General features: G+C 27.7%; 1 protein-coding gene across 1 annotated transcript in view; it reads left to right on the top strand.

Annotated features, from left to right (window-relative positions):
• Positions 1–13,430, top strand: part of LOC129976024 (voltage-dependent T-type calcium channel subunit alpha-1I-like) — a 154,961-nt gene that overhangs the window by 74,546 nt on the left and 66,985 nt on the right. Inside the window, exons 10-12 of the mRNA XM_056089362.1 lie at positions 1,656–1,807; positions 4,423–4,608; positions 12,303–12,417. Coding sequence (XP_055945337.1) covers positions 1,656–1,807; positions 4,423–4,608; positions 12,303–12,417 — 453 coding nt within the window. The remainder of the gene's footprint in view (positions 1–1,655; positions 1,808–4,422; positions 4,609–12,302; positions 12,418–13,430) is intronic.

Below are 13,430 nucleotides of genomic sequence, written 5' to 3'. Positions count from 1 at the left end.
AACAGGCTAAGAAACGGTAGCTATAAAAGTGTTAAAGAAATTTTTCATGCGCTTCATTATATTCAGAAATAATAATTATCTTGAAAATGAAAGTGATACTACTATATAGCCTAAATAAATGATTAGGATCTCTGTTGTGCGTAGTTTTATGCACATTTTTAAAAATCAAATAAATTACCTAAATATTTTGCAATTAGGTATCCAGGTTCCTTGAATAGAGCATTTAAAAAAATGTGAAACATTCTTACATCTATTTCCAATTCGTAGTTTGTGATATGAAGTCTCCAAAATGAATGCAAATTAAATAATAATATGCTTCTATAAACCTGTTTTTTTCATTAATAACAAATGAATTCATTTTATTTCCCTATGAGTTAAACTCATATAGAAAAATAATGTAAAGCAGTAAATATTTTCCTATTGCTTAAAATATAATATAATGTTAAGTTTAATATAATAATATAACATAATAATAAATTTAATATAAAATAATAATGTTTAATATTATAATTTTATGTAATAATAAATTTATTATAATGTTTAATATAATATAATAATGTTTAATATAATATAATAATGTTTAATATAATATAATAATGTTTAATATGATAAATTTAATATAATGCTTTATTTCATTAATGTATAGCATTCCGTTGCCGTCCAAAAGCTAATCAGATGCATATAATGTTTTGCTGGTCATTTGCAGGTTAAAACACAATGCAATGACTTTAATAAGCAATTAAAAATAGCATCTGCGATTTCAACAAAAGTTTGCTTATGTTACATGCATTACAAGCCTAAAGCATGCTTGCAATCCAACGCACCGTAGAAATGCAATAACTTAGTGTGCCATTGAAATGCAAGAGGTTAAAATTGTTCACCTAAAATATCTCATTTATTATCAAAATTGCTCAAGTGAATTTAAGCTTCATGAAAATACCTATACCCTTAGCCTTTCAATGAATCCATGGGGAAATTGAAATCACCATCGGTAAAAGGCATGAATCTATGGATGTTGCATGGAAAAAAAGGCGCGAAACATGCGATATCATATTGATGAAAACAGATCACCACAAATCCATAAATCTCATATTTAACAATTACTAATTTGAAAATAAAAATTAATAATTCATCCTTATTACTTAAGAATTTTTTGTTTTTTTTAACAATACTTGATTATATCTTGTTATTTGGTATTGCTTTTGTATCCTTTGAAATATTTAGTTTCAGTTCAGAACTAAAGCGATTCTTTGAATTTCTTATTACACTGGAAGATTCGGTTCGCTATTATCTTTAAGTATTAAGGTTTCCACCTGCCTTTGATGCTTGAACAGACAGCCAAAACATGGTCAGTATTCCCTTAGGTTAAATTATAAATCTGCAAATCTGAAATCTTTAAAATGGAGCAAAATCCTTATTTTGTTCCTAAATGCAGAAAAAAATTGCAAGCTGAATTCGGACTCGGAGCTTGAATAATTGGCTAAAGATTATCTCAGTAAAACTACGTACGTGAGTTTTAATGTGGAAAAAATATTATAGTGAACGATATAATATAAAAGGTATGGGTTTACAGTTCATTTTGAAATTGTATAGGAGAGAGTTATTTTTTCCAAAATCCTCATCGTTTGTTGATGTAATGACTTTTCGATTTTTAGCCGGATGAGCTAACATTCATCGTGGAAGTAAGTAATCTCGTTTTCACCGGAATCTTCGGTTTCGAGATGTGTCTCAAAATTCTGGCTGAAGGTCTCTACGGATACATCAGTAGTGGATACAACGTATTCGATGGGGTTATCGTTATACTCAGGTAAGCATGCCTTTTTCTTTAGAAGAACTTATTGAAACTGTGATGCAAAGATTGCATGCATTTTTTTTGTTGTTGTTTATAACATCTAACGAAAATGTAATCGCGCATATATTGATAAACATTGGTGGATTTATTTATTTTTGAGCCTAGTTAATATCCAATATGACACTCCTCAGAAATGCTTAATTTAATTTATCACCATTTCATAAAAATTTAGTCAACATCTTAATGACTTATTTTTTAATAATTGTGAAAATGAATATTTTTATTCATTTACTATGGCACAAACTTACACGTTCCCTATGATTGTACAAAATGCCACTAAAACAAAATTCAAATTTTATAAATACTGTAGTAACTAAGTAAAAGTAATGACACTTATTGGAATCTGATCAATTATACTTTATAAGGCGTTAATATATTCCTGATGTTTTATAATTAATAGAATTTGTATTTTTTAGAATATTTATTTGGGAATTAGAAATATACAGCTTTTAATCAGTCTACCTGTGACTCACTTTTAGCCTAGAGGCATTAAGTAGTTGCCTAATCGAAAATCCGCCACTATTTGACAAATAAAATAAATGAAAATCCATAAAAACTTCAAAAGTATAAAAAAAGTAAAAAATGCAGAACTTTTAAAAATCTTTAATTCAAAATTACATTGTTAGGCATTTCGAAGAAAAAGCACATTTATTAATATCATAGGTTCTAGTGTCAACCTTTACTAATTTTAAAAGAAGCTGAAGTTATTTACCTATCAAAAAATTCCTTATGCTTGTCTAAGCAAACATTAGAAGTCAATATTTATATCTGTAAACATAAATTTTGCTTTCAGTTTCGTATTCTGGGAAGAAAAGTGTAACTTAATTAATGCATAAAATTCTGTTTCCTGCTTTTTTCTCAAGAATATGTTGCTTGATGAAAAAAAAAAATTTCTTAGTTTATTTCAATATTTTTTCGTAAGTTTTTGTGCACAGGTAGAAAAAATGGCATGATATGTAAAATTTCAAAAACAGTGTTAACTTGAAAGAAAGTCAGTAAAATTGATTACAAAAATTAAGTGTATCCTTAAGTAATTTTTAAGTGCGTTCTAAAAATTTGATTAATATATCCTTTGCAGCTTTTTTTCAAATTTAAAAAGGTCATATATTATGAACTACTGTGGAAAAAAAGGCTTAATTCAAAAGCTACGTCATAAATAGAAGTGATATTCTTTTTATCTATAAAGTAATGAAGTAATTCATTTAACAGCTTATTTACAGATTTGGCAGTTATGGTGGAACATTTTTCTTAAAATAAATCTTATCAAAAAAAATATTTTTAAAATCTATTAGTGTTTGTAAGTTCAGCTGTATTATTGAAAATTGGATCTCGTTTTCTGTATTATCTTTACCACTTTCTGAAAAATCTATAAAATACACTAAATACCAGAAGGTTTTTGTATTGATTGAACAATAACGTACTAAAGTACTATTTCTTGGCGATCATGTTACGTCGATGTAAGAGTAATAATTTTAACTTGTTACTGGCGGTGCAACATAGAATTATTCTATGAACTAATTTCATCTTGCAAATACAGATGAGGATATAATATTACATCCTTAAATATTCTATGTTTTTATGTTTTGTATCTGAATCTTAGTTGAGTACCCACAATTAGTCATTGCATATCTCGATCTGTTAATGCGCATTTGTTCCAAAGTGTTTAAGACTGAAAAAAAAAAGTGGAATCTTATTTAAAATCTTGGCTTGTATTAGTTTTTTGTCTAGGGAACAAATAAGGGAAAAGTCTTTTCATGATACCTTCTAAATCTAAATTGACAAAAATAATCTATTCTGGTCCCTTTATTGGGTTCCTTAAAGAGATACCGCGAATTTGGAGGGTGACAGACAAAAAAAAACTAAATGATTAATCTAAAGCAAAATAGATACAATTAACTTAAAGGAACGATGTTATCCTTAAAAGTAGGAAAAACATCTAAGTAACGCAGTAGGTAATTTGCTGTTGATCATATAAAATTCCAAAATTCATTAAAAGGTTTGATCTTTAAGCAGTCATCTGAAAAACTTGACTTAAAATGCTAAAAATCACGAGTCCTTGCCCAAGCCTTAGTAAGACGCATTTGTTAGGGTGGCGGACAAAAATGTTATTAAATGTTTGTCTATTGTAAATTTTTCATTTCTTAAACTGTTTTTATTTCAAATGTATTTTGAGGTATTTCTATGCTTAATTTAAATATTTTTATTTAGTTTAACTTGTTTTTGACTGTAAGGATGAAATATTATAAACGAATCTTCATTCACTTCTTGATGTACTAGAGATCAAAAATTTTGTACACTTACTCAGTCCCGATAACAAAGTATTTTATATTTTCAGTACTTAATTACCCGTTTATCACTAACTATACTGTTCCGAAATTTTGACTTCAGTGGTGTCATCCAGAAGTGAGTTTGCGAAGCAATAAATCTCAAAATTAAAAATTTTGCTATTTAAAATATTAATAAAAATAAGGTTTTAAGAACTAGTTTAAATTAAAATTATTTGTAATAATATGATGCAATAACATATACAAAAGAGACTCCATCGAATAAGTATGTTTGTTCATCTGCAGCATAGTGGAACTCTGTCAGAGCAGTGGAAGTGGTCTGTCCGTCTTGCGTACGTTCCGACTTCTGAGAATACTGAAGCTGGTGCGTTTCTTGCCTGCTCTTCGTCGGCAGTTGGTCATCATGCTGAGGACGGTGGATAATGTGGCGGTTTTTTTCGCCCTGCTCATACTTTTCATATTCATTTTCAGGTAAACTCTCTTTCATTTCTGCTGCTGTTTGTTTGGTTATCTTGTGTATTAGCATTCTTATCTTAAAATGGCGAATGGTCACAAGAGGAAAAGTCATATTTGTCCCTCTCAAAAAACATTAACTTCATCCATACTCAATGAAATTACGGCAAGTGTCCGAGACATCTGGATATTATAGCAAAATTTCCTTATCCTTTTATTAAGTGTGATTCACCATGCAAGCGAAAAGCGTGCTTTTTTCTTTAGAAACGCTATCCCAAAAAGTTTCAAGTAAAACGTGTTTATCCTCGAACGATTTTCATTCGGAAGTAAAAATTTAAGCGTCAATAAAAATTCGTGTTTCTTTATAATATGATTCAAAATATCAAATCTTTTTTTAAAAATCAAAAATAGAAATAGAATTTTAATTCGAAAATATGAAGCATAAAATTGATTTTAGACATTTGTGTTTTTTTTATAAAAATTTACAAGAAATATTTTATGAGATTTGTTGCTTTTGCTTCGTCTCTATACCGGTTTGATAAAAAAATTTTGACATTTATTCCTATAAGTATCCGTATATATTCTCAATATTGTTATAAATGCAGAACGTCAGACAATACCGTGAGGATATCGTTGGTCATTTTGAGCTAATTGGGATAGATTTTCTTTCGTCTTTGTTCGAACTTGATAGAAATTTATTAGGTTCTGCATTTTTTCATAATCTTAAAATGCTTACAGTATCCTCTTTCATTTGAGTTAGAAAATCATGAAATTAGTAGCACAATATATTTAAATATTCTAATCTTCTAATTACAATAAAAATTAAATTTAAATAGTTTCCGAATTCTAGGAAATTATCTTTCCTATCAACTGAAACAATAAAAAAATGTTTTATAGGTTTATTCTACAAAAAAAATGAGTATTTTAAAATGTAGCAGTTTTAAGGCTAGTACAAATAAATTGCATGCTGTGTTCACTCTTCCTTTTTTGATAGAACTAGTAATCGGTCACAGCTGCTTATTACAAAAAATTAGACTCCGAAAATTTAACTCAAATTTCTGTTACAATGACCCAATCACAAAACTACTCAAAGCACTAAGGATTATGACATACCTGATCTAAATCACCCGAATTTTTACTGGACCCTGATTATTTTGCCAGAAGCTAAAATGTTTTGCATGATATTGTTATTAAAAAGCATGTAAACTGCTTAAAAATTTCAAGAAATATTGGTATTCATTTCTTGAGATCATTCGTCAAAATATTTTTTTCACTTAAAATAGTTTTCGAACTAAAATAATTTCTTTTTAATTTTGTTTCCTAAGTTTAGTAATGGTGAAACTGCACTTTGTATTGAAATATATTTTATAAACTGATATAATTTTAAAACTTATATGTGTTTATGTGTTATGCTATATTTTTTAAATTTATATGTGTTTAATGTGTAATGTTATATTTTGAAACTTATATGTGCATATTGCTGTGTGTTTATATGTCTTTAAATGTCTTTCTGATTTCCTCATTATTATTTTTTTTTTCATTTTAAATGCTATATTTATTTAAACAATATTGTTATAAATTAGTTTTACAAATATTATATGGATGAATTCTCTAAAGAACATAAATAACACAGCATTTTTCTCTTCACTTAACTTCACTTTTCTGTTAATTTCTATTTCATCAATTAAGTACACATTTTTTTGTATTATGATAGTTTCTTTTAAAAAGAAAATATTAAAATGTTTGATTGAAAATCGAATTGTGCCCTTATAAATATCATTCTTTTCTTTATTAATTTGAAATCCCTTTTCAGAATTGGAAAAAGGAAACACAATATATTTAATTATTTAAAACTTCATTATGAACACATTTCCTTCATCATAACGTTTTTAATTTTAAAAGAAGTCAATAAACAAAAATATAAATTTCAAAATCTATGAGCAAAAATATTGTTCTGTTTTAATAAGGAATTAGTTTTTCGAAGGTATCACTAAATTAAAAGAATCTTTTATTATGTTAAATTTAAAATTACGACACTGTAAATTGAAAATAAATAGCTTATATTCATATTTCATTGACATTCAGTTGCTCGGCGATAAACAAATTTTAATATCGTAGATCAAAATAGATTTCCAAATCACACTAGCATGTCAAGAGAATCCATGACGAAAACTGCTATTGTTAAATTAAGATATTTTTACTTTGAAATACATATATGTGTTGCTTGCAAATTAAATATATTAATAAAGTGTAGTATCAATTTAATACAATAAATAAGCTCTTTTCATCACTCTTGCGGTAAATGAAGATATCCAATAATTTTTAATAACTTTTTTATTTTTATTTGTGAATATCGTTTAAATATTTTTCCTGGTAGAAGTTCTGGGAAGCTGAAGGGAATAAGGGAATTCTGGGATAGAAGTTCAAGAGTCAGTTTATCTTTGATATTCACTGGAAATTTTATTAAAAAATTATATTTTTAAGTTTTTAACTGTTAAATTTTTTATTCAAAACTATTCAGAGAATTGATTTTTCAAATATCCATTGAAAATTGCCATTTTCTATATTTTATATTTCTACTACAATTTAATTTCATAAATTCTATGAGTGGAAGGAAATTAAGTTAAAAAATCTTAGTCTTTCAATTCTTTTTTCTTTTCCAATTAAGCTATAAAACAGTTTTGTGGATTCAAGAAATTATCTTTTTAAATGAGGTGAAAAAAAGTAATTTATAATTTTTCATTAAAATATTTTTAAAATTTAATTAGATGGCTTTATATAATTAAAAACATTTACATGTCTATTTAAATAAACTACAAGATTTAATGAAAATATAAAATCATGAAATATACTGACATTTCTGTTCAACTGTTTATATTCTGAATTATTTTTCTTGGAAAAAGTTCTATAAAATTATTATGATGGATATTTCTGTTTAATTGGGTCAATTCCAGGTTTTAATATTTTCTTCCTGATTTGATAAAATACACTAGATAGACTTCTTAATCAATAAGTTAATAATTCATATAAATATTATCTTTAAATGTAATCACGGCAGTCTTTTTGATTATTCGTTTTCGTTTAACATGATTTTCTCTTCATTCTAGAATTTGTACTTATAAAATCCAATCATTTGAATTAAAATCTAGGTGTTTATAAGCAGATGCTTAACATTTTTTTAATGTTTTACAGCGAAATTATTTTGTTTGTGCCAGCAGAATAATGATTTTTCGTAAAAATTCTACAGAACACAATAAAAACTAAATATCCTTTAAGAGTCAGTTAATTCTTTCGGGAGAAAATATCTATGTTACATAACTGAATTGCGCCCAAAGCTGAATTTCAAAGTAAGACTTTAAAGTGTGATTTGGAAATTAAAAAATGTATTTGAGTTCTTCCCTTAACCATTAATAATTCATCTATTAAACAATACTTACCTTAAAATTTGAATAAAAAACGTAGGTTTTGCTAAGATTTTGCAGAATTACCTAAATTCTATAGCATTTAATAATCGATAATAGCTTATGATATCTTTCGACCACCATCCCGTTTAACATAAAACAATCATTAAACATTCGAATTTTAGTTCTAAACGTTAGGATGTGACATCTTTACAGATTAAAGAAAAATTCCATTGGATTATACAGAGAATACGATCGCCTATAACGAAAAGGTAAGCCTTTCGTGTAAATGAGTTACTATCCATGATATAGGAAAAGGATTCTTCGGGCAACTGAACGTCAAAGATTTTTTTTGTTTAAATTTCAGTGCAGTTCACGCCTTTTTAATGAATTTCTAAACAAATTACCCTTTTACTTGTTTAATTACTTACAAGCTTTCAGCTTTCTGTTACATGATACAGAACTTGAAATAAATTTTCTGTATTCATAAAAATTATACTTTGTTAATTACTAAAAGTAACCAATATCGCTGCTCTTTCCGATAAATGGTGTTTGAAGACATCCTTTAATTTAAAGTAGAGCAATTAACTCATTTTCTCAGTTTTAATAGTGTATGCAAACAAAATATTTTGTATAAATAATATTTCGAATGCCAGGAGATCAAATATTTATATTTGTACTTCTCTATGCTTTGTGTTCTTATTGAAAAGGGTTAAGAGCTCTTTATTTATAATGAATCAAGACTAAATTCGAATCCATGTTAACCAACATGAAGCTATAATTAAAAATGAAGCTTTGCTTTTAAAAGGCTTTTGCATGAAAGAACAAAAACAATATGCTTTTTAGGTGTCGCATACAATAATAACTATTTATTATTTGCTGAGATGTGGCCACCACTTCCAATTTTAAAGACACGACACAACATTTAGCACTGCATTGTCTTTTGTCTCCTTAATTTTATACCATAAGGCGATCGCAAAGAAGAAGCAGACGACATCAGTGACATCTTTTCAGTAGGAGAATCCGATTATTGTATCTTCATCCAAAAAAATGAAATAACAAAGGCACACTAAATGCTCAAAACAATTGTTGGCGACGCTAATACCGATAATATAAATTGTCCGTAAATGCAAAGAATGAGAATTTTGATAATCTTTTTTATGAAAAATAACAAATAAGAAGTGAATATTTAATGTATCCTTCGTAACATTGGTGTTAAAAATAAGATTACTACCGCTCATGCAACAAATGAAATTGATTTTCTTCTTTTAAAAGAAGGAACGCTTCAATTACTGCAAAACAAAAATTGTTTAGATTTGCTGGGCCTTGAGGAACAAATAACTTATTACATATGCAATATCATAAAAATATTGCATAATTATTATTAACAATAATTGTCAAAAGTGGTATTTTTGAAAGTGAAGCAAGTGTATTCCTTACGGCTCCCGAGACCAAAACGGTCAAATAGACCAGATGAAGAGGACGTGACTCAAAATACTAACGTGTCTGTGCTTTTTCTTTACTCTCTGCACTCAACTAGCAGCACAGTAAAGAGAAAAATAATATGATGTGGGAATGTTCAAATATCACATTTTAGCTCAGTAAATAATTCCATGCATTTGTAATACTTTCTTGAAAAAAACAGTAGTGAAGTCCTGTAATTTTTATTCTTCATGTTCTATGAGGATAATCGAATTTTTCCTCTATTATCAATATTTCTTTGTCAAATCTGTGATGAACGTAGATTACTGATTAGAAAACCAGAATAAAGAGAGTGCGTGAAACTGTTTTAAACTTATATAGTTTTAGAAGGGAGTTTGCTCGGATCCTATTAAGAAAAGATACCGCAATAAAAGATAGTGTGAGAAAATAAAAGTCCACATAACTCGGAAACAAAAGTTTAAGAAGTTACAAGAAAAAACAATCATGTTCCTCAAAGTGAATGGATAATAAACTCTCTTGTAAAGAGAGTGATTCATTTCAAGCTTCCACAGATGAATACATCCCGAATTATATACTATCTGTGAGACGCAACTACATCACCTGTGAGACGCACTTGCTTCATGAGGCAATTAATGTGTTAATATACGAGCTTGTAACGCTGTTATCCACAACTCAGAAAACAAATAAGATGACTTTTCATTCAAAAGAAATCACAAGGTTAGTGAAAAGCGAGATTATTATTTATAAAAAGATCTGCTAAAAATAAAGCTTGTAGAAAAATGTATACAATCTCTCTCTAAGACTAAACTAAAAGCCCTCCAACCGTTATTCACACTAGTAAGAACTTCAGGAACTTGCAAAGTAAAAAAAATGCAATGGCAATAAAATTTTGTTTGCAAGAGGTCACAAATCGTGGATATCAAATGAAAAACTAAACTTTATTTATAAATAGCTTCAAGAAATGCCGATTTTGGCACAACTTTTTATTAAAATGCTGTCTTCCACGCTTAGATTAATTTATTTTTAGCCATATCTCGGGAAATTCATTAAAAATGACGTGAACTGTACCAAACAATAAAGTAAATCTTATACAAAAGAAACCATCCTAAGCAGCCTGAAAATCTTGAAGAAGCCACAAAGTGGGATTTCCTTTGAAATCAAAGAACATGTTTTTAAATAATTCATTATGTTTGAACTTTGAGCACGTATCTGTAGATACCGCGTTTTCTCACGGTGTTTGCATTTATAGATGAGCACAATTTGTATAGATTTTAGTTACATACATATGCATACGATAATCATTCGTTCACTTGTAGATTAATTTAAAGTCAAGATCTATCAGATACGCGGTATTTATTTTCCATTCCTCCTTTTGAGAAGAGGAAGCTTGTTCACTGCCAGCTGCTTTAAATCTCACGTTTGCAATTTCATTCCCTAGTTTATTCCTCTGTATTCACCTTGTAGTCTCCTATGTTCATTTCATTTCATTTCATACAACTGGCATGATTATTTTTTTCTATAGTACTTACTTAAATCAGAACTGCGGCATGTTATTCGATCTGCATGTTAATTTTTTAATTACTTTCTCATATTGGATTACGATTCACTGTTTTCTATGCACTTATTTTTGAAAAAAAATATCATTAAAAAACACTTTTAATGACTATATAAGAGCTCATAGTTAGTTATTTGTTTTGCTACCAATGACATTGTTCCTTGTTTTTTGAGATTTTGAAAAGAAAAATAATTAATAACTTTTTTCTTCCCGATTATTTGATGCTGTTTTTTTTAACCTCTCTTTTGGATTATTACTTATGGTATATTTTGTGAAGTATTTTTATATATCGGTATGTTTTTTCCGTTTGTATTGTTTCAGTCGTCTTCCATTTGTTTTTGATTTTCTTTTCTTTTGTTTTCTTTTCGGTCTGTGTAAATAGATGAACGGCGTTTGTGTGTTCTTGCACTAAAGCTATTCACTTGATGGAATAATAAGGGCTTGTTTCCTCCGAGACGTTCTTTCTGTTTTTGCAATTCAATTTCGAAAGGATTTCAGATTCTGTGATGAAAAAATGACCGAATTTTTTTCTGCTGTTATTTTTTTTTCTGGCCTTGAATTTTGACTCCTTTGTAAATCGCGCTGGAAAGTTTTTATAAAATCATCAATCAATTTTTCTTATAGCATAATAATTCTTTAAAATGTCTTTATTACATTTAGTTATATTTTCGTATTTTCTTCACTATATTAATTTTTAAAAAAGTGAATAACTTTCAACATTTATGAAATTTGACTCAGATGTTATATTTTAATAAATAAATTTTGCCATTTTCTAAGTTTTTTCATTGATTTTTAATAGCAAGATTAGACATTTTTTCAAAATTAAAAAAAAAACTTTCATTTCTTTGTTCAAATAAATAATTTTATTTTTAATTTAACTTTTTAAACTAAGAAAATGAAATAAACTTCAACTAATAGCGATTTTAGTTATAAGTCTAAAAAGCTTCACCAGCTAAATTTTAATAATCTTGCATCCCTTTAATAAACTAGAATCAAAAATTTAAAAAATTAAAAAAAAAATAGCAATCGATTCAGTTTAATGTAAATTTTGGTAAAAAAAAGTTACAAAGTTAAAATCTACTAAGCAATTTTGTGAAAAAAGCATGACAATCTTTAAAAAATGTTTTTTTAAATAATTTTAATTTTTAATTTTCAATCGTATCTAAATTGAAAAATAAAGAAAACTCTTTTCGCTCTTTAATGTTCTATTATGAACTTCAAAACAAGGCCTTATTATTCCATCAGATATGTTACTTTTTGCCTAAAATCCAGACTAATCGGAAGTTGTTCCTTTTTTTTCTACCTTATTTCAGTATTCTCGGCATGAACCTTTTCGGGTGTAAATTCTGCGAAAAGTCCGAAGACAATAGTGACTGTGACAGGAAGAATTTTGACTCATTGCTATGGGCCATAGTCACAGTGTTTCAGGTACTCATTCAAAGAGCCTTAAAAAAAGATGTTCTGTTGCTTTCCTCTATGTAGAGCTTTGTTCTGAAGATGAAACCTTGACGGAAATAATTTATCTGAAAATCATTCGTCTCTTATTTCTGATTCATTACTTTTTTTGTACAACAATTCGTAAATTTAGTTATATTTCCACTTCAACTACTTTTGTACTAGGATTAAAAATATTATACTTTATGTATTAAAAAATTAAGTAAGATAAAAAAAAACCGTCTCAAAATGACAACTGATTTTATGCAAAGAATATCTGATTCAAATCTTTAAAAGAACATTTTTTTTTTTGTACAAATCACTATAAAATTCACTACACCATGAATTTATTATTACTTTATAACTTTATTTTGGTTTTTGTTTCATTAATTATGGTTTCTTCGATTTTTTTTCCATATCTTTCTTTTGTTCAGTGTTTATTTATGTTTTCTAATTTATTTTTTGTTAAATTTTGAGTTGGAAGAGAATTTTTGATAATAATTTTTTTGGATTTTGATAAAAAAAAATATTTTTTGCCATTGAAGCACAGATTTTGTTTTAAAACTTTTTTGGAAGCATTCGCCTTAAAACAGCTGCTGCGCTATTTTACAAAGGCAATATTTTTTGTCAAAGTAATAGAATAAAGAACCGACCTACTTTTTGACGTTGCACACACACACACCACTGACCGATTGATGTTGTATTTAGCTAGAGTTTAGTAGTTCCACTTTAAAATTGTATCCTCTGCAATTTTTTCATTTATTTATTTATGTTTTGATTTTCCATTGACGCTCGGCACAGATACATAGTTCTTATTGTGCTCAATAATTTTTCGCTATTTGCTTACATCCTTTCGCTGCTTATCTTAACTTAATATCTTACGCCGCTCACGCACTGAAAACATAAGTGCCTTTTTTTCTACACAATGCTTCCTCTTTCTCCTCTTCTAAAAGAAGCATTTAAATTAAAATTCACGTCGTTATCGACTATAAGTTTTGCCTACCGTC

This window comes from Argiope bruennichi, chromosome 1, assembly GCF_947563725.1.
Source record: "Argiope bruennichi chromosome 1, qqArgBrue1.1, whole genome shotgun sequence".
Classification (NCBI taxonomy): Eukaryota; Metazoa; Arthropoda; class Arachnida; order Araneae; family Araneidae; genus Argiope; species Argiope bruennichi.
Note: the sequence above shows the minus strand (reverse complement) of the source record. Positions and strands in the feature narration are given on the sequence as shown.